The 25,355-nt window shown below is 35.0% G+C and overlaps 1 protein-coding gene across 1 annotated transcript in view; it reads left to right on the top strand.

The window, feature by feature from the left end:
* Positions 1–15,994, top strand: part of SLCO6A1 (solute carrier organic anion transporter family member 6A1) — a 104,262-nt gene extending 88,268 nt beyond the window's left edge. The window contains exons 11-13 of the mRNA XM_073801948.1: positions 9,863–9,927; positions 12,199–12,336; positions 15,795–15,994. Of these exons, the coding sequence (XP_073658049.1) occupies positions 9,863–9,927; positions 12,199–12,336; positions 15,795–15,994 (403 nt within the window). The remainder of the gene's footprint in view (positions 1–9,862; positions 9,928–12,198; positions 12,337–15,794) is intronic.
* Positions 15,995–25,355: the final 9,361 nt, after the last annotated feature.

Raw genomic sequence — 25,355 nt, 5'->3', positions numbered from 1 at the left:
TTCCTTTATTCATTAGCCATAGGAATGTGCAATTTTGTCAAATGTCTTTTCTGTTCTTTTGTCTATTTTTACATTGGGTTGTCTGTCTTTTTTATTATTGATTTGCAGAATTTCTTTATATACTCCAAATGTGGGAGTCATTTGACATATATATTCATGACAAATATCTTCAACTCTATGACTTGCCTTTTCACTCTGATAATGGCATCTTTTGAGTGAAATAAACTTTTAATTTTAATGTCCTGTTTAAGAAATCTTTGCCTGATCAAAGTCATGTGGACATTTCTTATGTTATTTTAATAAGAGATTATAAAATCAATAATTCAACTGGGAATGATATTTTTTGTATAAAATTGGGACCCAGGTTCATCATTTTTGGATGGATACTAATTGACTCACCACCGTTTATTCAAAGGCTGATTTTCCCCACAGACATGCACCAGCAGACTCTATATATGTGGTTCTATTTCTGCACTCTGTTCTGTTCCATTGGTGTATTTGAGCATCCCGGTACCAACATTACACTGTCTTAATTGCTGTGTATTTTTTGTGAATATTTACATCAGTCTTTGTTGTAAGTCCATCTTTGAGATTATCTTAGCAATTCTCGGCGCTTTGTATTTCTAGGTGATTAAAATCACCTAGTTAATGTCCATAAAAAACATGCTGAGATTTGGATTGGAATGTCTTTGAATCAATTTGGGAGCATTGCTATACTTACCACACTGAGTCTCTTGATCATTCAATGAAGTATGATTCCTTCAGTTATTTAAATCTTCATTTATTTCTCCAATAACGTTTCATAATTTTCTTTTTCAGAGTTGAGGTCTTAAACCTCCTTCATTAGATTCATTCCTAGGTAACTGATGTTTTTGATATTTAGTATAGCATAGTATAAAATAGTTGTTTATTACTGGTATGAAGGAAATGCAATTCATTCTTATTGCTTTGACCTTGTATTTTGTGACTGTGTTCATATTAATTTCTAATAGTTAGTTGGTAGATTACTTCAGATTTTCTATGTAATAATGAACAAAATTCACCACATCAAAGCTGCAAAGAAATAAAGGCTTTATTTGGCGTCTGAGAATTCCAATTCAGGAGACACTGATCTGAGCAAGAGTTGAAAATGTGTTCCAAGGAGGAGATAAAAGACAGGGGTTTATAAAGGCAAAAAACCCAACAAGGTTGCAAAAGTTGTTTCAAAAGAATTATAATTGGTACTGGCAAGCCAAAGCTATTCTTATCTTCATGTGATTGGTAGCAAAAGGCTACCACTAGAGGGAGGGAAAAGTTCATTACTGTGACAGGTTGCAGGTTTTCTTGTAGAGTCCTTGGAATATTTGTGGTTTGGCCCAATTCAAAAGTTCATGGTTCCAGCTGGTGAGGATGTGCGTAAGCCCTGCTTCCTTAATGGCCTTCCAGCTCCATTTTAAAGAGCTCTCTTAGCAATATGTTCTCTTTTTTTTTTTTTTCCAGTACGCGGGCCTCTCACTGTTGTGGCCTCTCCCGTTGCGGAGCACAGGCTCCGGACGCACAGGCTCAGTGGCCATGGCTCACGGGCCCAGCCGCTCCGCGGCATGTGGGATCTTCCCGGACCAGGGCACGAACCCACGTCCCCTGCATCGGCAGGCAGACCCTCAACCACTGTGCCACCAGGGAAGCCCTGGTATTATTTTTTAATTAAATCTTTGGAAGAACTCAGTTGTCATGTACCTGGCCTAGAATTTCTTTGTGAGAATGTTTTAAATTAAAAATTGAATGTCTCTGTGTGTGTGTGTGTGTGTGTGTGTGTGTGTGTGTGTGTGACTAACAAATCTTTCTGCTTTTATCTTTATAATTTCTATCATTTTACTTCTATGTTTTTAGTATTTTTATTTTATTCACCTATATCTTCTGTCTATTGGTATATATGCCTTTTCTATCCAAGTATAAATTTAGCTGCATCCCAGAAGTCTTGATATATATTTTTACTCATACTTTCAATTCAAATATGCCTTTCAATGTATTTTTCATTTAAACCATGTGTTATTTAGAAGTGTACAGTTGGTGCAAGGTTGGTTCCTTCTGATGGCTACGAAGGCAGGGTCTGTTCCAGATATCCATGGCTTGTAGATGGCTATCTTTTCCTGAGTCTTCACATTATCTTCACTCTGTGAATGTCTATGTCCATATTTTCTCTTCTTATAATGACACCAGTTATATTGGATTAGGGCCTACCCAACTGACCTCATTTTAACTTAATTACCTCTGTAAAACCCTGTATCCAATATGATGGCATTCCAAAGTACTGGGAGTTAGGATTTTTGGCATATAAATTTTGGAGGGAACAGAAATCAGTCCATAACAGTAACAAACCATCCCAGGTTTAATCACTTAACAACAACAATTTATCCTTATCTTTCATGGTTCTGCGAGTTGACTGGGCTCAACAGGGTAGTTCTTGCTTAAGGTTTCTCTTGAGCTTGTGGTCAGATGGCACATAACATTTGAGTTACCTGATAGCATGACTGGGTTAGATTTCCTAGATGGCTGACAATTTAGGCTAAATTTTCCTAGGAGCTTAGGTGGAGCTGTTGATTGGTCATAGAGGCTTCTTTGTGTAACTTAAACGTCTGCTAACAAAGTGCAAGAATTCCAAAAGGGAACATCCCAGGTTTTAGTGTTCTAAGAGACCCAGGCATAAGGTACAAGGCATAAACTGCAAGGCTTCATTAGACCTAGGCTGAAAGTCCAAGAATGTCACTCTTCTGCATTCTATTTGTCAAAAAAGTCATGTTTCAAAAGAGGGTGATTAGATTCCATCTCTTGATGTCAGGAGCAACAAGCATGTATTGGGGGAAAAGAGGAATCAATGATAGCCATGTTGAGTGATTATCTACCACAGTATCTTTCATTGGTTTTGGAAAATATTTAACTATTCTTTCTTCAAATATTGCTTCTGCTCTATTCCTTATCTACTCACCTTTTGGATATCAGTTACACATATTGTAAACCTTTCACTATATCCATGTATCTTTTATTCTTTTTTACTTTCTGTTTTCATTTGTTTTTATGCTCTGTGCTTCAGACTAAAGTTTTTTCACTGATCTCTAATGTATTAATAATATTTCCACCTGCTTTTCCAGTTACCTGTACTCTAGTTTACTAATTCTACCATCCCCTGTGTCTAATTAGTTGTTAAATTCACCTATGAGTTCATTATAATTAGTGTACTTTTCTGTTATAGAATTTTATTTCTTTTTAATAGATTCTAGTTCTCTGATAATATTCTCTTTCTTGTCATCTGTTTTCTTGGACATATTAATCCTCTAAATTTAAAATGTCTGTCAGATATCTAGTATCTGAATATTCTGTAGTACTATTTAAATTTCATTTTTTTCTCTTGACTCTGTCTCTTATAACTCTTATAATTATTTTTAATCATGTGAGATTTTGTGTACCAAAAATAATAGAGACTCTGAACATTAATAACTCCAAAAATATTTTACAATAGCTTTATTAAGGAAAGTAGAATAGGAACAGTTCTCTGTAAACCAAGCAGGAATTTAGCTGATTTAAGGATAGGTTTAAGTTTTTTAAAGACCTTATCAATTTTCAGATTGTCCTTTATCCTAGAGTATCATCTTTCAAGAGGTCCTGATTGAAAGGTATGTTGAACATAGGATCCTTCACTTTTGGTGACATTTGAACTCCAGTATTTGTCTACCCAGTCACAGTAAAACTTCCTAGAGCAATATTATCAGTTCTTTTTACATTGCATTAGAAATAATAGGACTTCCCTGGTGGTGGAGTGGTTAAGAATCCGCCTGCCAATGCAGGGGACACGGGTTTGAGCCCTGATCTGGGAAGATCCCGCATGCCGCAGAGCAACTAAGCCCATGAGCCACAACTACTGAGGCCCCGTGCCACAACTACTGAAGCCCATATGCCTAGAACCCGTGTTTCGCAACAAGAGAAGCCACCACAATGAGAAGCCCGTGCACTGCAACAAAGAGTAGCCCCCACTCTCTGCAGCTAGAGAAAGCCCACACACAGCAACGAAGACCAAATGCAGCCAAAAATAAATAAATTTATAAAAAAAGAAATAATAGCCAGTACATTTAGCTATTTGGTAAGGTAACAGCATATAAAAAATAGCAGATATATTGAGCTATACACACACACACCCACACACAAACAAATTCAGTTAAAAAAATTTAACGTATATTAACTGAAAAATGAAAACAAAATAAGGTCTGTAGTCTGGTTAACAGCAGCAAGCCAATGTCAGTTTCCTGGTTTTAATATTATATTACAGTTCTATAAGATTTCACCATTTAGGGATGCTGGGTGAGTGTACCCATGATGCTTTGTACTATTTTTACAACTACCTGTGAGTTTCAAAATAAACAATAATTTCAAAATAAAAATAGTTTCAAAATAAAATGAAACACACTTGAATGTCACAAAAACTGACTTGAACAATTTGAAAAGATATATCTCATATTATTGAATAGGAAGACCTAACACCACCAATGGATCAGTTCTCCTTAAGTTAATTCATAATTTTAATGTGATAATGAAAATACTAGTGGAATTATTGAACTATAAAACCTGATTCTAAAGTTTTTATGGAAAAATAAGCAAGAGTAGCTTGGGAATCTGAAACAAAGAAGCACAGTAACAGAGGCTTCGCCTCATAAACTAAAATGCACCATAAAGTCTCAACACTGAAGCAATATAATATTGACTTATGAATAGACTGACATTAAGTCTAGAAATAGATCTCAACTCATATAGGAATTTAATATAATGAAAGTAAAATTCTAAATAAGTGCATCAAAAATGTACTTTTAAGAAAGTGGTTTGGGTATAATGGGGATAGACTTTGGGGAAAAAATTATATCCAGAGCCCATATGATACAACAAGAAAAACTCAAATGGGACAAAGATTTAAATGTAAAAAAAATTAAATAATACAAGTGGTAAAAAAATCAGCTAATTTCATTATTATTATTATTTTAGATGTTGGGGGTAGGAGTTTAGTAATTTATTTATTTATTTTTGCTGTGTTGGGTCTTCGTTTCTGTGCGAGGGTTTTCTCTAGTTGTGGCAAGCAGGGGCCACTCTTCATCGCGGTGCACGGGCCTCTGACTATTGCGGCCTCTCTTGTTGCGGAACACAGGCTCCAGATGTGCAGGCTCAGTAGTTGTGGCTCATGGGCCTAGTTGCTCCGTGGCATGTGGGATCCTCCCAGACCAGGGCTCGAACCCGTGTCCCCTGCATTAGCAGGCAGATTCTCAACCACTGCACCACCAGGGAAACCCTCATTATTATTTTTAAAAGGTGAAGGTATTTGTTACTATGACTAAAAATCTAGAAGTCATAAGGGAAAGACTGATAAATTTTAGTCCATAAAATTAAAAATAATAAGCAAAGTCAAAAGCCAAGGAACAATGAATTTATGCAACTCATATTCTATAAAAGATTAATTCCTCTAATAAGTAAAGCTCTCCTAAGATTAACATCCCAATAGAAAAGTGGAAAAGCATCAAAGAAAACAAAATACAAATACAAATATGAAAGGATGTTCAGCCATATCTACAGTAAAGGTCATAGAATTTAAAAATTTTATGTGATAGTATTTCTTATGTACCTAGTTGACAGGAATAAAACATTGATAATAGATCTGTTTATGTGGCTGTATAGAAAAAAGTACTTTCATATATTGCTTGAAAGAGCACAAAATGGTGCAACTCTGATGAAAAGAGTATCTTTAATACTTCAAAAATTGCAGATATGTTTACCCTTTATGCTAGCACTTGTACTTGAAATCCTTTTTGCAGATATCCTGCAAAAAAATATATTTACATCCATAAGGCTATCTATATTACATAGAACCACATATTGTGTATGTACTATATACATGAAACAACAAACACTGGAAAAAAAATAAGTGTGAAAGAGCAACAGACAGGTTGAGTAGATGATTTCATTTTTGCACAATGTAATATAATGAAAGTGAAAACAAATAGGGAGGGGCTCTATGTTCATATAGGAGGGGATCTTAAGAATATATTGTAACATGAAAAAATCAGGGACAGAACAGTCAATATATGGGGTTCACCAAAAAGTTCATTCAGGTTTTTCCATGAGATGTTACAGAAAACCTGAACAAACTTTCTGGCCAACCCAATAGTTTGCTACTTCCTCTGAAGAAATGAGAGTATAGAGGTATGCATTTATAATCATTTGTATTTTCATAAAGAAACACTGTGAAGGTATAAACAAGAAAGTGATGAAAATGATAACCTAAAGGGATGGGATAGAAATGAGAGTAGATGAGAGCAGGGGTATAAGTAAGCATGTCTCTCCAGCATGTGCTCTTTGTATAGCTTTCCAAAATATAATCAAACTTCAAATTCAACAGAGTTTAATTTTTTAAAAAGTACAATAAAAGTCAAAACCAAATACATCAATTGTGAAATCATTATCAAGTGCTAATGTCATGGAAGTGGTGTGGGATGGAATAGCATTGCAGGCCAATGCTCCTACAAAGGATAACTAGAAAAGCTGGGTTAAATTAACAATCATATATTTAAAGGCACAAAGTGGCAGAGGACTAGAGGGATTAAAATTCCAGAGAGAGCAGAAGCTTTTAGAGATGAAATAGGGATCTAAAGCTGTCCCTGACATTCTTGTCAATTCTTGATGAGGGGTAGATGCTGACAACATGGACTAGGTCTAGGTAGAGTGTCGCACTAGGGGGCAAGCAAACTAACATAGTTACTGGTGACCAAATGGGGCCAGGAATGACACCATTCTTTTTCCTCTGGAGAATTCTGATGAAATCCGAAGCTGTGTGAGGCTTAAGTCTAAACAGAAAAGTATCAATATCATGATTTGTCAGTTCTCACTCCATCAAGGTGATCATTAAGAAAAATTAGTTCTTCATTTCTTTCCCTTCCATCCCTCATTATTTAATTAATTAATTATTATTATTATTATTTTATTTCTTGTGGCACATGGGCTCTAGAGTGCAGGCTCAGTAGTTGCGGCGCACAGGCCCAGCCGCTCTGCAGCATGTGGGATCCTCCTGGACCAGGGATCAAACAGTGCCCCCTGCATTGGCAGGCAGATTCTTAACCACTGCGCCACCAGGGAAGTCCCCATCCATCATTATTTTAATATGTGTATGTATTCTCACCTGTGATAGTTACCATGGATTTAAACAAGAAGGTGGATGAGCACTTTAAGGGAAAAAGGTGAAATAAAAGAGGAACAGAAGTGACCAGATTCCTGCTTCTCTGATGGACTTTGGAGGGTGGCACAATAGAAAAAAAAAAAAAAAGTAGTTTCACTAATAAGTTTTCAATTGTAATATTAAAACGTACTGCAAAAAAAATGTAGAAGAATGCCAAGAGAGAATTATGGGACAATCTAAACTAAATCTCCTCTCTGGGGATTCAGAGAGGGTGTCCTTAAGGAAATCACATTTAAGCTAAGCCCTAAAAGATGGGGGATGAGAATTTCACACAGTGGGAACAATGTATGCAAAGACTCTGACTCTGAGTGCAAGAAATAGCTATATAAGAGTGTTGTATGACAGAATGTCGTAAACAAAGAAGGTGGTAAAGGCAAAAGTTGTGAAGTGGCATGCAATGAGACTGATGAGCCATTGAAGGTTCCTAGTGGGTTAGTGAAGTAATCAGAATTTTACCTTAAAAAAATCACTTGTGGCTCTATGTGGAGAGTGGACTGCAGGGATAAAAATGGTTGTTGGAAGATAAGTTAGGAAATTCTTTTATTTTCTTCAGGCAAAAAATACACGCTTGGAATAGGCCAGTAGAATTAGAGATGAAGAAAATCAGAGAGAGATATAAAAAAAGTTATTTATAAAAATCACAGTATTTTATTATTGATTGTCTGTGGTGAATGAGGAAAAGAATACTCCATCAAGCATGCCTCTTTCCAGGTTTTGGGCTTGAAAACTGCATGGGTGATGATTCCATTTCTTGTGACAGGAAGCACCAGGGGAAGAGCAACTTTTGTGTGTGATAGGAACTTAAGTCTAGAACTCAAGAAAGATATGGACTGAAAATATATATTTAGAAGTCATAAGAGATAATTGGAAGCTGTCTTTTACATCTTGGAAGAGTACTAACCAATAGTTTGTTTATTCCATGAAATTCTTAAACCATACCATCATAGCCTTACTCCTTAGACAAAATACCAAAAAAAATCACTTTATTCTTAAAACATAGTAATGTTTTTCACTAAAAAATTGTGTTTTATGAATATTATTTCTTGTTTTGCTGTTCATTTAACTGATTTTGGAAAATTAGGGAAATCATTCATCTTTTCATCTTTTTTTGTATATCAGAAATAAAGTTATAATCAAACTGAAGATACATAAATATTTGTTAATAATTATGAGTTATTGTTAGCTCTTTATATACTTCAGAGAACACCATTATTATACTACATATAAAAAAACTGCTTATGCTAAATGAAGCAGAATACTAAATTTTAGTTAGGCATATGACCCACATTTCTATTTTATACCAAAAACTTTATCCTAAAGTGTGGTTCTAAAATGTGACACTTTACTTCCTTTATATGTCTTTAATGAATCTGCTCATAATAAAAGTTAAATTATGTTTCATTTAGAAACATCACTATCTTTTAAGAATTGGTAAATATGTAGTAAATATTTGAGGAAAGAACATATATTTTTACCAGGTTGATACAGGTGGAATTATCTCACTTTTTACAAAATAGTCATAAAGTACTGAATATGCTACATTTTAATAAATTGAGTCATTTTGGATGACAATATTGGTCATACTTGTTTATTATTCAAGTTCCAGAACAAGGAAATAAAGGGTAAGCACAGGATTTATTTAAAATATCCATTTAAAATGTAGCTTTTATTTCTTTACTTTTTAAAATGTTCAAGGGTTGATTATTTTTTGTTGTATTTTAGTTTATTTTCCAAAATACTAATATGTGATTTTTATACATTATTTTTCTTTTTAAAACAAATACTTGACGAATACAAAATACAGAGATCTTCATTCTTCATATTTGAGAAAGTTATTTCTTATTTATTTTAACTTTTGAATAGTGAGGGTAAAAGTCAGAGGTCCAACCGAAAAGAGATGGCACCCTCAAATTAGGACAATTCAAGTAAGGTTGAATGATGTGGCTATTTAAAATGTGGGCAGGGTATAAGGAATCCCAAAGTATAGTGCAGTACTTCAGGTCTGTTACCACCCAACACCCAAAGGGAAACAAGGGTAGGAAGAAGAGAGACCTGTAGAGGATACTGCTTTGCCTAGTGACCCAGTCAACTTGGGTAACTGCAGAGAGGGAGCCTGGGAATGAAGACCTGAACTTCACCTTCCTTTCTCACTCTGGAGCACCCTATTGGCATAACCCAATCAGTAGCCAGAGGCAAGAGAACCCCATTGATGTAGTGCATTACCTAAATGGAGAGCAAGGTAGAGAAAGGTAGAGAGTAAGTTTCACAGGGACAAAAGGAAGAAATCTGAAACAATGGATGTGCACCACAGAATGAAGAATGAGAAGTATGAAAGGTAGTGCTAAATTTTTTTCAGCCAAGGCTGGGGCAGAGAGTTTGGGCCATAAATGCTTCCTCCTAGTGAAGCACAAGTAGCTTTAGAATTGGTTGGCAGTGGGCAGAATATGGAAACATGGGAAGAGTTGCAGTTAATTCACCCAGATTGAACTCTGTCAACTGGCCAAAGATCCTTAGTCTAATGGATGCACAGGGAAAAAAATTACCCCTGAACCTAGCAAACATTCTTTACAGCTAATAATAATGATTTTTCATGATATCATTGCTATTTGCTTGCAGGATTGTATCTGACAAACAACGTTCTCTGGCCATGGGTGTGACCTTTGTGATTTTGAGAATATTTGGTATGGACTTTTGGCAATCTATTATTACATTGAATTGAATGGTTTCTTTTTTGATTTATACATGTGTCAACATGTATATTTAGAATTTCAAATGAATAATTATGATAAACTGACACAAAACAAGTGAATGGGGGAGCTGCTTTACAGAATTTAGGAGACAATACTTAGTGTAAAAAAGATAATACTTGGGGCTTCCCTGGTGGCGCAGTGGTTGAGAGTCCGCCTGCCGATGCAGGGGACACGGGTTTGTGCCCCGGTCTGGGAAGATCCCACATGCCGCGGAGCGGCTAAGCCCGTAAGCCATGGCCGCTGAGCCTGCGCGTCCAGAGCCTGTGCTCCGCAACGGGCGAGGCCACAACAGTGAGAGGCCCGCGTACCGCAAAAAAAAAAAAAAAAAAAAAAGATAATACTGTAAAGCCTATCCTGTCATATAAAATATGCATTAATATTATATTCAGTTAGAAGAGAATCTTTTTGATCAGAAGTATATTCTTCAAGCTTACACAAGTGGTTTGGTAAGCTGAAACAAAGCACATATAAGCATAGAAACTATATTTTCCATTGCTTGCATGTTTGAGAAGTCATTAACCTAGACTAGTGCTTTAAAAATTTCTCATTACCAAAGACACTGAATCTGATGTTTTAAAAGATTTATATCCAAAGAACAAATTGGTTTTGCTGAGGGTGATGCACTGTGTACTTCAGGCTTTCTTATGCAAAAAATAGCTTTCAAATCCACATTATGACTATATTAGGAGCTCTGATTCAAGAAGTTGATTAAAATTATTGGTGGGGTAAGGAAACAAGATTAGACTGGATTGAAGACTGAAAGCCATATGATAAATGGAGTCAAGAAAGTAGAAAAATTTAAGTGTGGCTCTAATTGGGATCAGAGAAATTGTTCTATAGCTAGATCAATATGCAGGGTTTAAATTAGCTTTTTTAATTGAGAAAAATTAGAGCATATTTTTACGGTCAAAAGTGATCCAGTGGATAAGGATGGATTCTTAGTGGAGGAGGGAGCATAAGAAACAGCAAGTGCACAGTTTCTTACCTCAGAAAGGAAGCCAGTGAGGCTGAGGCAGTTTTGAATGGGAGAGGGTGGAATAAGGTGATGATATTTTAGATACAACTGTCTCTACATCTTTCAGGGTTTTGCCATCAGAGAATTTAAGCAGAGGGTAGATATTATCTGATTTACATTTAAAAGATAACTCTGCTGCTGGAGTGAGAAATATTTATCAAAGATAAATGTGGAGGAAAAGAAAAAGGAGGCTTTTGCTGAAGTCTGAGTTATATTAAATTGGATTCTAGGGGTTGTAATGAAAAAGAGAAATCAACTTATCCAAGGTGTATTTGGAGTTAGTGTTACAGTGGTTTATCATGGATTAGAAAAAATATGGTGGGAAATAGAAAAAGATGAGTAGTAGGCCTAGGTTTTTCACTTTGAACAATTATAAACAGAGTACCAGCACTCACAGAGACTGGGAAATCTGGTGATGGGCAGTGGTCTTTGACAGGAATCAAAAAGTCATGAGGCATGAGCACTCTGATAATTTCTTAAGGAAGATGGTCAATTGTTAGATATGTTAGTTCTGAAAACCTAGTTCTAATGCCTTTGGAGTGGCATTTATTTATTTATTTTTATTTTTAAGACTGCATTCACTTTTACCTGAAAGCAATACTGTTGCTGAGGAAGTGTCTCTGTGAGTATATAGAGATTTCCCTCAGGCAGCACACAACTATTCCTCTGCATATGAGGTCTTCTGAAGCTAGGGCTGCTACAAACATGCCAAAGCATTTACATTTTCAGTTATTTTTGCAATATCTTGATACATAACAGGCATACACTGCATTTCAAAACTAAATTTTCAGTCATTGAAAATTTCACAATTTGAAATCTTAGGAGATATATGGAGTTCACAAAATCAATATTTAGTATCTCTGTTTTAAATACTTTCTCCTAAGTTTTTCATTTAGAAATTAACAAAATGTTGAGATGTCAACTAAATAACAACATGCATATCATTCTAAGAAGATGAAAATCTGCTAGCTTTTTTTATATCTACAGGGATAGGGATTTTTGAAAACACTCAATTACGTTTTCAGTTTTTAACAATCCTATTGATAAGCAACTTCTTAGATAACTTTAAATGATATGTTTACAGTGATGATGACTAAATATATAAGTTTACATTTAGGATTAAAATCATTCTGATCCCAACCTACAGTGTTTTCATGGTGAATTTACAATCATTGCTTTTTTCATAGGGACTATACCTGGACCAGTAATTTTTAAAATAGTAGGAGAAACTTCTTGCATCCTTCGGGATACTGAGCGCTGTGGAAGCATTGGAAGTTGTTGGATCTATAACAAGACAAAAATGGCCTACCTGTTGACAGGAGTATGTAAGTGATATCTATTGAAGAATATTGAGAAGTAAAATTGTTTTTATTTAAAATTTTTTTAACATCTTTATTGGAGTATAATTGCTTTACAATGGTGTGTTAGTTTCTGCTTTATAACAAAGTGAATCAGCTATACATATACATATATCCCGATATCTCTTCCCTCTTGCGTCTCCCTCCCTCCCACCCTCCCTATCCCACACCTCTAGATGGTCACAAAGCACGGAGCTGATCTCCCTGTGCTGTGTGGCTGCTTCCCACTAGCTATCAGTTTTACATTTGGTAGCGTATCTATCTATGTCCATGCCACCCTCTCACTTTGTCCCAGCTTACCCTTCCCCCTCCCCCGTCCTCAAGTCCATTCTCTGGTAGGTCTGCATCTTTATTCCAGTCCTGCCCCTAGGTTCTTCATGACCCTTTTTTTTTAGATTCCATATATATGTGTTAGCATATGGTGTTTGTTTTTCTCTTTCTGACTTACTTCACTCTGTATGACAGACTCTAGGTACAAATTGTTTTTAAAAACGTATGGTTTAGAGTAAGTTATAGTCATAATAAACTAAGAACAAATGGATACTTTGATTATTAAAGAAGCATATATTATTATATACAAAATATTTTAGAAACTAATTACTATAGAACTGATGTAAATATTTGAGACATTGCATTAACTACACAATTGTTTTATGTTATTCCTGAATAAAGGGTGATGATTAGAAGAATTTCAATTTGGGAAAAAATTTTGCCTGTATACATATACAACTAAGTTGCTTGACCTTATGGCCCTTTCCATTTCTGCAGTAAAAGAGATTGGATAATTTAAAAAAGAAATTTTACACCACTGAAAAGTATCAAAATACTCTTATCCCACTTAAATGTAAATTTCACATCGTCTCTTTTGCTCAGTGATAAAACAGGGCCGACATATAGCAAACATTCAGTATTGTTGAATAAATAAGAGATATAGAAAATTGGGATGCTATAGTGATATGGTCAAATTGTTGGGGAAAGCCTCGATATGCTTGTATTACTTCGGGAAATTCACTAGATCTTCTTGTGAAATGAAGATGTTGAACTACATAATTTCTGAAGCCTTAATCAGCATTAACTTTCAGTGGTTTTATTGTATAGATACTTCTGGTGTGCTAAACATTTAAAAGTGTTTATATGTTTTGTGATTTTACTGAGTGGGTTCAGTAATTCAAAGAACCACATAATGATAGACTCTAATATTTAACAGTAACAAATATCTGTTTGATAAACAGTATTCAGCAATGCCTTCTAAATCAGAAGTCAATTGTCCAGTGAGCTTATTAGTCAATACTGAACACTAAATAAATTTTTAAAAATTTTAAAAAGTCAAAAATGGCATTTAAGAAGTCAAAATTAATTTCTCAGAGATAATTGAACAAAACTAGGCATTATTCTTAAGAAAGTCTGCTGAACCTTTTAGTTTTCATTTTAGATATAACTGTAATGTGCTTAGCTATTTTCAAACGTGGCATATAATTGAGAAAATAGATGAACTATTAGAAATCCTACTAGGGAGCTACTAAAAGGGATAATGATAATACAGAACATAGGGAATTACAGTCAGAAAGGGCAAATACAGGAAACTGAAATAGGAATATACATTTGCAGCAATTTAGTGTAAACCAGTATTTAAATTTTATTCCATGAGTCACTTGAATCAGAATCACTTGGAGTGTTTGCTAAAATGTAAGTTCTGAGGTCTTTATTTAGAATACCAAGAATTAGTGGTAGGAATGTATATATATATATATATTTTTTTTTTTTTTTTTTTTTGCGGTACGCGGGCCTCTCACCGTTGTGGCCTCTCCCGTTGCGGAGCACAGGCTCCGGACCCACAGGCTCAGCGTCCATGGCTCACGGGCCCAGCCGCTCCGCGGCATGTGGGATCCTCCCGGACCGGGGCACGAACCCGTGTCCCCTGCATCGGCAGGCGGACTCTCAACCACTGCGCCACCAGGGAGGCCCAGGAATGTATATTTTTAATAAAGCACCTCAGGTGATTTTTATCACAGTAAACTTTGAAGACAGCTATGTGAGAGATCCTGGAGCTGCAGTGTCCAATATGGTAGACATTACCTGCACATATCTAATTTAAATTTAATTTAATGCAATTAAACATTCAGTTCTTCAGTATCAACAGCCAAATTTCACTTGCTTAATGGTCACATTTGACTATTCTATGGGACAGTGCAGATGTAGAACACTGCCATTGTCACAGAAAGTTCTATGCATACCACTACTCTAGAGCAAGGCTTATTCAGAGGGATGCATGAGCCCTAGGAGCCCACATTAAATTTTAGTATATTTTTGGAATCCTAAAATTCTGTTTGTACAATTGTATGTCTTCTATAAAGGAAGGCTGTGACATTCATCAGATTCTCAAAAGTTTTATCAACTTAAAAAAGTTAATAAAAAATTTATCAGTCTATCAATCACCTGTGGAACCAGCACTCAAAAGAAGCTATAGAAATTTCTCCTATGCCCCTGGCTAGTCAATTTCCCTCCCCCACAGATAAACCCCTTTCATATTTCTATTAAAATATGTTGGTTTTGCCTGTTCTACAAATTATGCAAATGGAATATAATACATGCTGGTGGGGTTTTTCACCTGTCTTGCTTAATGTTATGCTTTTGGGAGTTTCATCCATGCTATTCTATAGCAGTAGTTTGTGCTTTTAAAAAATTTCTGAGTATTGTTTCACTTTATGAATATGCTATAGCTTATTCATGCTCTTATTAATGGACATTTGGGTTGTTTGCAGTGTTCAGCTGTTATAAATAAATGTTTGAAGTATTGTATCATTACAAATAGCTCATTAATGTTTCCTATTTTATCTTTGAAACCACTGTAATTGATAGTGTCAGATAACTGATATTGTTGCTGTAAAATATTTTTTACTTTAATGACCAGGGTTATTTGCACCCAAAGTTCAAGTACTTTTATATAATTCCTGTAATATATTAACTTTCCAAAACTTGAAAAATGAAAATGAATTTAAAAACTTACATAGTCAATTAATTTTTCTGAAATATTTCTGTTGGCCTTTGGAAAACGAATATTTCAAGGAGTAAAGCTGCATGAAGTTGTTTAAAAAGGTTCCAGTTTCTGCTGATAATTAAGTTCTGCAAGTAGAAATATATTTTTATGTTTTAGAATTAATACATTCTGTGAAATAGTAACACACTTTGCATTTGTCTTGGGCTATTTGTTTAAGACGTCTAAAAGATTTTGTAAACATATTTTTAAAATTTCCTTTAAGTAACTTGACATAAGTTTATGACATTAATTGCATTCTACAATTTGAAAATTGGTACATTTATAGATGAAATATACTTACCTTTTCTTTGGTAGATGGCTCTTTCCGCAAACATTTTTGCTCTAAATAAATTGACACATCTGATGGCTGTATTTTTTTCGAATTCAGGTTTTATTTGCAAAGTAGTTACTATCTTCTTCACTGCTATTGCATTTGGCCTATATAAATATTTACCACAGGAAAACAGTGACATCCTGCCTACAGTTGTGAAGAATCTAAAAGTTAAAAAAAAGGAAAGAACTGGATCATCATTATGTAAGAATTACACATTGTCAATCTATCAATGGGATATTATTAATAAAATTTAAAATGATTTAATATAACTATATGTTTAATAAGTGAATGTGATTCATGTGATCTTATAAGCTTTATTATATTTTGAGTATAAATATAATAATATAGTCTCTGTGTTTTGCACTTTTAAAGGATATTGTAAGATACATATTTAATACTTTCAATAGAAAGGTAATACTTTGAAAGAAAAGCATGAAGTGGAAATGGGAAAATACACATAAGTTAATTCTGACTGCAATGATATCATATATATTAGTTATTGGTCTTTGGTTATGTAGGCTTACTTAGGTTTCATATAGTTTATTCTTATTACGTTTCATTTGGGCTCTGGGTATTTATTTCTCAATAATTTTTCAAAGTAATATTAGATGTGCCAGTCTAGTTCATATAATAAAAATTTATATGAAGGTCATATTTATTCTCCAAAAGGAGACATTTTAAAATTAACATTTATCTCTGTTAATGGAGAGGTTTCCTCAGAAAATTTCTCTGGTCAATTGGCCAGTTTGCAATACATATTTTCATGCTTCTTTAATTTTTGTAGACATAAAATTCAATTTGATCATATACCTCTCTATTTTTACCTTGACTTGAATTTTATTGATAAAGACTACTGGTACCTAAGTTGATATCCATTTTTGTGTTTTTGTATTTAATTTCATGATTAATCATAATTATTTCACTTAAAGAAATGTTCAAATTCGAATGCAGAAAATGTGTCAACCATTTGTGGAATTTTTCTTAAGCTTAAATGTGTTTCTATAGAACAATTTTGATATAATTATTTCATACATGATTCTACATCTATCCAAATTATATAGCAATCTTCCAAATATTGAAATAAAAATCAAATTGTTCTGAAACAAAAACTTCTCTGCAGTGTTTCTTTTGTTCTCTTGGGAGAATGCATAACTGACAAAATTTCTTCTTTGTTATTCACATTAGTCAATGACCCTATGTGTAAGGGCAGACATTGCCCTATTCATCTTGGCTGGCAGAGGGAAGTGAGAAGCAGGGAATATTCATATCTTACTATATGTTTTTCTTACCTAACTTTAACATGCATTTATGAAAATCTATAAACCAGTCTTTATGTGAAACTCTACTTGACAGTTTGACTCTTCTCTGTTTGAACCAGCAGGATGGCAGAATATCTGAGGATCAGAGTGTGAAAACAGAATCTTTAAAGATTCTACAAGATCTGTTGCTGTGTCCTACTTTCAGAAAAGGGGAATCACATGTGACGTTTACCAAAGTAGTAGAAATGTATCTGTGGTGATTTGTATTTTCATAATAAAATACATTCTTATAAAGCATTTCTCATATGTTTTTAATGTATGTAGGATTTTAAACATCAATGTACAATATAGGTTTATCTAGAATTAAAGATTAATAATTTTAGGTTATTTATATTCTTCCTTAATATTCTATTGTCTAAAAATATTTGAAAATTTATGCAACTAGGAAATAAGATAAAACAATAATATTCAGATCCAATTTGAAGGTGCTTATAATATATTTCTGTGTATGTGTAAATATCTACATACTTCTTTTTGGTTTTTTTTGAAAACAAACCAGCAAAGGTATAATAAAGATTATAATAATTTGGAGAGTAGTGTTAAGACTTAAATTTGCGTATAACTTTCTGCTACAATAGACCATGTGTTTCTATGTCACAAACTATTATAGTTCATAGAGGATTGATAAATAGAGAAAATACAACCCAAAGTCACTGGTTAACACCAATTTAGCAGCTTTTGAAACAATCAGAGGAAGCTTTCTCACTACTAATGAGAAGACCTTAAGAAGAAGTCTTAAAAAAAAAAAACAACAGCTAAAAATCCTATTGAAATACCTTCCTTTGGAGTCAGTTTTGAATGTTTTAATGCTAACAAGGATCATTACACTTTCTACGTTAATGTATCTAGTGAAGCTGCAAGTGCAGATGAAGAATCTGCAAAGACACTTTTAAGTATCAGATTTTAAATTTTTGATGAAACTGTTCTCTATTGAGAATTCATGCCCTCAAGGAACTACATCTCAAAGGAGGGAGGTGAGCCCCCCAGCATTTAAACCTACAAAGGACTGAGTGACTGTGATGCTGGGTGAAAATGCTATGGAGATTTAGTTGTGCTAAGATTTATTAAGATGTTTTTGTTTTCTTTGGATATATACCAAGAAGTGGAATTACTGGATTATATGGTAGTTCGATTTTTAGTTTTTTTTGAGAAACCTCCATACTGTTTTCCCATTTATTCACATCCTCACCAATACTTGTTATTTGTAGACTTTTTGATGATAGCCATTCTGACAGGTGTGAGGTGATAGTTCATTGTGGTTTTGATTTGCATTTCTCTGGTGATTAGTGATATTGAGCATCTTTTCATGTGCCTGTTGGCCATCTGTATGTCTTCTGTAGAAAAAATGTATATTCAGGTCTTCTGCCCAATTTTTAATCAGGTTGTTTGGTTTTTTGATATTGCGTTGTATGAACTGATTATATATTTTGGATATTAACCCCTTATTAGCCATATCATTTGCAAATATTTCCTCCCATTCAGTAAGTTGTCAGTGGTTTTCTTTGCTGTGTAAAACCTTTTATGTTTAATTAGGTCTGAATAGCTTATCTCTTTTATTTTTTATTTTGGCTACATTGGGTCTTCTTTGCTGCGTGGGCTTTCTCTAGTTGTGGCGAGCAGGGGCTGCTCTTCGTTGTGGTGCACAGGCTTTTCATTGTGGTGGCTTCTCTTGTTGCGGAACATAGGCTCTAGGCACGCAGGCTTCTGTAGTTGCTGCACAAAGGCCCTAGAGCGTGTGGGCTTCAGTAGTTGTGGCGCACGGGCTTAGTTGCTCCACGGCATGTGGGATCTTCCTGGACCAGGGGTAGAACCCGTGTCCCCTGCACTGGCAGGTGGATTCTTAACCACAGCGCCACCAGGGAAGTCCGAATAGCTTATTGTTTACTTTTGTTTATTTTGTCGCAGGAGACAGATCCAAAAAAATATTGCTACGATTTATGTCAAAGAGTGTTCTGCCTGTTTTCTTCTAGGAGTTTTAAGATTTTAAGGCTTACTTTTAGGTCTTTAACCCATTTGAATTTACTTTTGTATATGGTGTGAGAAAATGTTCTAATTTCATTGTTTTATGTGTAGCTGTCAAGTTTTCCCAGCACCATCTATTGAAGAGACTATCTTTTATCCATTGTATATACATGCCTCCTTTGTAATAGATTAATTGATCATAAGTGTTTGGGTTTATTTCTGGGCTCTGTATTCTGTTCCATTGTTCTGTGTGTCTGTTTTGTACCAGTACCATGGGGTTTTGGCTACTGTATCTCTGTGGTTTAACCTGAAGTCAGGGAGCATGATACCTCCAGCTTTGTTATTTTTTTTCAAAATTGTTTTGGCTATTCTGTATCTATCGTGGTTCCACATAAATTTTAGGATAATTTGTTCTAGTTCTGTGAAAGATGTGATGAATATTTTGTTAGGGATTGCATTAAATTTGTAGATTGCTTTGGGTAGTATGGGCATTTTAACAGTATTAATTCTCCCAATCCAGAAACACAGGATATTTTTCTATTTCTTTGTATTATCTTCAATTTACCTTATCAGTGTTTTATAGTTTTCAGAGTATGGGTCTTCCACCTCTTTGGTTAAGTTTATTCCTAGGCATTTTAGTCTTTTTGATGCCATTTTAAGTGGGATTGTTTTCTTGCTTTCTCTTTCTGATAGTTCATAATTAGTGTATAGTAAAGCAACAGATTTCTGTATATTAATCTTGTATCCTGCAACTTTACTGAATGCATTTATTAGTTCTAATAGTTTCCTCGTGCAGACTTTAGGGTTTTCTATATATAACATCATGTCATATGCAAATAGTGACAGTTTTACTTTTTCCCTTCCAATTTGGATGCCTTTTATTTCTTTTTCTTGTCTGATTGCTGTGACTGGGATTTCCAGTATGATGTTAAATAGAGGTGGTGAGAATGAGCTTCCTTGTCTTATTCCTGATTTTAGAGGAAAACTTCCTGCTTTTCTGCTTTTCTCCAGTAAGTCTGATGTTAGTAGTGGGTTTGTCATAAATGGCCTTTATAATGTTGAGATATGTTCCCTCTATACCAACTTTTATGAGAGTTTATATCATGAATGGATGTTGAATTTTGTCAAATGCTTATCTTGTGTCTATTGATATGATCATGTGATTTCATCCTTTATTTAATTTTGATTTGCAGATATTGAACTATCCTAGCATCCCTGGAATGAATCACACTTGATCATGGTGTATTATCCTGTTTATATATTGTTGAATACAATTTGCTAATATTTTGTTGAGGATTTTTGCATCTGTATTCATCAGAGATATTGACCTTTAATTTTCTTCTTCTTCTTTTTTTTTTCCAGTGTCTTTGTCTGGTTTTGGTATCAGGGTAATGATGGCCTTGTAGAATGAATTTGGGAGTATTCCCTCCTCTTCAATTTTTTGGAATAGTTTGAGAAGGATGGATATTAGCTCTTCTTTATATGTCTGGTAGAATGTCCCTGTAAAGCCATCCAGTCCTGGACTATTGCTTACTGGGAGTTTTTTTAATTAAAAATTCAATTTCACTACTTATGTTTGGTCAGTTCAGGTTGTCTATTTCTTCATGATTTGGTCTTGGAAGTTTGTATATTTCTAGAAATGTTTCCAAGTCTTCTAGGTTGTCCAATGTATTTGCATGTAACTTCTAGTAGTATTCTCTTGTGATTTTTTGAATCTCTGTGATATTGGTTGTTAATTCTCTTCCTTCATTTCTTATTTTGTTTATTTGGACCCAGTTTCTTTTTTTCTTAATGAACCTAGCTGAAAGGCTATCCATTTTGTTTATCTTTTCAAAAACTGGCTCTTGGTTTCACCGATCTTTTCTATTGTTTATTCTCAATTTTACTTATTTTCTTTCTGATCTTTATTAAGTCCTTCTTTCTGCTGACTTTGGGCTTTGTTTGCTCTTCTTTTTATAATTCCTTTAGATGATAGGTTAGGTTATTTATTTGAAATTTTTCTTGTTTCTTGAGGTAGGACTGTATCGCTATAAACTTCCCTCTTAGAACTGCTTTTGCTGTATACCATAGATTTTGGAAAGCTGTGTTTCCATTTTTATTTTTCTCAAAGTATTTTCTAATTTCCTCTTTGATTTCTTCATCGACCTATTCCTTTATAGTAGCATGCTCTTTAGCCTCCACATGTTTGTGTTTCCATTTTTCTTCCTGTAATTTATTTCTAGTTTCATACCATTGTGGTTGGAAAAAAATGCTTGATATATTTCCGTTCTCTTAAATTTGTTGAGACTTGTTTTGTAGCCTAGCAAGTAATCTATCTTAGGATAGACTAAGCTAAGAGAATTCAGCACCACTAAACCAGCTCTACAACGAATGCTAAAGGAACTTCTCTAAGTGGGAAACACAAGAGAAGAAAAGGACCTACAAAAACAAACCCAAAACCCCAAATCTACAACTCTGATGGGGAATGTTGATAACAGAGGAGCCTCTGCATGTGGAGGACAGAGGACAGAGTTTATATGGGAAATCTCTGTACATCCTGTTATTTATTTATTTATTTATTTTGCTATAAACCTAAAACACAGCTCTAAAAAATAAAGTCTATTATAAGATAAAGAAAACTTACTCTTGTCCCATCAGACTTTTTTTCCAGATAATTACCCATTTTTCCTTCTTTTCCTTCTAATATAACTCTCATAGCATTTAACTAAAGACACTTTTCTGCTTATTTCATGCTAGGTGTAACTAGTTATCCCTTTAGGTGTATGATTTTATCACTCCAAATAAATGTTATGCCCCTTGAGGGAAGGGATTTTTCTTCATTCTTTGGAACATTCTCTCTTCTGAGTACATGCATACCTTGCTCTCTATATGGCTGAAAATAAAATATAAGAACAAGTTCATTCTGTAGAAAATGTTCAAAATGTATTTTTCCTTTCACTTTGCATCCAATATTCTATAATTTTTCTTTCATTCAGCAATACTGACATTATTATTCTATTTTTGATTAATGTACATAAAACTTTTTGTTCTAAAATCATTGGAAGCAACAGGGAGCACTTATTTTAAGGAGAAATAAATTATAAGACTACCTAGGAAAACAGGATTCACTTGCTTCAGAAAGTGATACTGAAATGCATATAGCAATATATTACTGAATTCATTTTTCTTCTTGTCTCTAAGACTAAAAGGAAAACATGTTGTTTTACTTTGTTCCTATGAATTGATGAAAGGGAGTTTTTACAGTTTTTTAAATGTAAATTGTTTTTTTTTTTGGCCGCGCCACCTGGCATGCAGTATTCTAGTTCCCCGACCAGGGATGGAACTCATGCCCCATGCAGTGAAAGCTCGGAGTCTTAACCACTGGACTGCCAGGGTAGTGCCTTAAATGTAAATTTTATATAAAAGTCATTGCTTAACATAATAAGCAGCATGCCAAAGCTGCACATATGTTTTTCATATCCTACTTTGATAGGCAGAATGACAGCCCCTCAAAAATGTCCATGTCTTGTCTCTGGGGCCTGTCAGTATGTTAGAGTATGTGGCAAAGGAGAAGGTTGCAGATGGAATTAAAGTTCTAATCAGCTGACCTTAAAATAGAGAGATTATCCTGGATTATCCAGGTTAAATGTGATCATGAGAACCCTGAAATGTGGAAGAGGGAAGCAAAAGAGTCAGTGTCAGAATGGTGTGATGTGAGAAAAATACAACTGTCCATTTCTTGCTTCGAAGATAGAAGAAAGAAGGGGACCATGAGCCAAGGAATGCCAGCACTTTGATTGTAGTCCAGTGAGACCCATTTGGATTTCTGACCTTCAAAGACTAAGGTAATACATTTTCATTGTTTTAAGTCACTAGTTTGTGGTAATTTGTTAAAACACCTATAGCAAACAAGTGTATCTATCATACTTGTCCTCACAAATGTATAGGAATGATACTGTCACAGAGATAATATTCATCAAATATTCTATTCCCTACCCTCACTTACATTTTCCAGTCCCCTTAAAGTTAGATGTTAGTTGTTCTGGCCAGTGAAATGTAAGCAGAAGTGAAATGGGTCACTTTCAGATCAGATTCTTTTCTACTGCCATGTCCATATGGTTTAGATGGTACAACTACAAGATGGCACCTCCTCAGTCAAGCTGGGCCCCTGAAAGCCTATGTAAAGTGCAGGAAACACTCTCAAATCCTCTTTGAACATGTAGTGGAGCTAGAAATAAATTTTTTTTTATTACTTTAAGCCACCACAGTTGGAATGGTAATTTGTTACTGCTGTGTGACATGGTTTATCCTAAAAAAAAAATACAGATACTAAATATAACTTAGTAAAGATATTTCTGTCAGGAACTAAGTTTCTCTAATTTCTAGAGTTCTGTCTTAAAGACAGAACTTGCAGAATTTAGAAGACTTCATGGCTAACATTGCCCTTAGACTGTAACATCTCATCTATACTTTCAGCACACAAGATTTCCAATTCTAAGTTGTGCTCTCTGGCCAGTGACTGGAATGAAGACTGTGTACCTTATTGAAAAGAGTCATATGTTCCTTACGGATTATGGTCAATAGCAGAATAAGATGCAGTTATACAAATTAAAGAAGTTGTTTTATTTTTGCTCAGAGGTAATCCGTAATCCCACCTCCTCATGGAGGTGCCTGGGACAAGAGTCTACAGTAATGCCTGGAGAGGAGCCAGGATTTTTCTCAAAGAATTTTGAGCCTCTCATATGCCTGAATAATACTTCTGTGGCAGTGCAGAGATACCTGAGAACTAAAAGTTATGGTTTTACTTTAGCTGAGAGATTTTTAAAGGCAAGTTGTTCCTATTTGACCTAGTTAATTACAGAAGAACTTTAGTGTAAATCTGTTTTATAAATGAACCAAAGATGTCCCCTAGGCTGTTTATTTCGTCACAGCAGACTGTGTCCTGTTAGCTCAAAAGGTCACTGGTGCCAAAGTAAAATTTTTACACTTTGTTTTCAACATAGACCAAATAAACAGAATTTAGTCATTTTGAGTCTGATTGCTTTGTGTATCTTGTGAAGCTATGCCCAACATCTGCTGGCCATGGATAAAATAAACCCTATAGCTACAAAAGCAGAGCTGCTGCTGCCCTTTGGAACTCTCTGAACCAGAGTCCCTACTGGTCTCCTGAATGACATCCCCTAAACATGTAAGCCCCCTCTCCCCTGGGAGTTCACTTGTCCCTCCATCCCCTTCTAGATAGTGCTTTAGGCTCCAAATACTATCATGCCATGAGGGACTTCCCCCACATGCAAACCTGTCAAAGTGTTGCTGAAATAATGCTCATATGTACAACAGCCACTTCATGGTCATATCTTTTCCCTTGTTCAGCCCTGAAATCCCTCAAACTCACTGCAGAATCTTACAGAATGTCTGATTTTCTCTATCATTGCTGGGCTCACTAAATGTTAATTGCCAAAAGTACCTCCAAGTAGCTGTGAGAATTCACTAATTAAATGGGATTACTTAATTTTTTTTTTTTTTTTTTGCACTACGCAGGCCTCTCACCGTTGTGGCCTCTCCCATTGCGGAGCACAAGCTCCGGACGACGCAGACTCAGCGGCCGTGGCCCACGGACCCAGCCGCTCTGTGGCATGTGGGATCCTCCCGGACCGGGGCACGAACCCGTGTCCCCTGCATCGGCAGGCGGACTCTCAACCACTGTGCCACCAGGGAAGCCCCGGATTACTTAATATTATCCATTTGTATTATGGTGAGTAATCACTCTCAAAAACTCATTGTTTTACTTTGACGTTGTTAGATGTTAAAGCCTATTTTTTTCTTAAATTTATTTGGCAATAGGCTCAGATGATTTTTAAAACTTTATTTTGTTTTGGACCAATTTCATTAACAGAAATATAACTGCTACTGTAAGGGACCTTGTGAGCACATTATAATGTAGTGATTAAGATCATAGTCTTCGTCTCTGATAGAGCAGGGTTTGAATTCCAGTTTTGTCGCTTAATTGTGTAAATTTGGGCGTTACCTAACTTCTTTAAGCAACTTTTCTTTTTGCAAAAACAGGAATAATAATTGTATAGAACCATGGGTTTTAGTTATCTATTACTGTGTAATAAGTTAATCTAAAATTTAATGGCTTAAAACATTTATCATCCAGTTTCTGTGGGTCAGGAATCTGGGGGCAGTTCACCTGGGATCTGTGGCTCAGGGTTTCACAGGGCTGGGTCAATGTGTCAGCTGTGGCTGCAGTCATCTCAAGTCTTACATAGAGAAGAACCTTCTTCCAAGTTCAGTCATATGATAATCATACTGTTGTTGGTAGGATTCAGCTTCTCAAGGTATGTTGGACCAAGGG

The sequence above is a fragment of the Tursiops truncatus genome, chromosome 3, assembly GCF_011762595.2.
Source record: "Tursiops truncatus isolate mTurTru1 chromosome 3, mTurTru1.mat.Y, whole genome shotgun sequence".
NCBI classification, from domain to species: Eukaryota; Metazoa; Chordata; class Mammalia; order Artiodactyla; family Delphinidae; genus Tursiops; species Tursiops truncatus.
The sequence above is the reverse complement of the archived record's forward strand: the minus strand, read 5'-3'. Positions and strand labels throughout refer to the sequence as shown.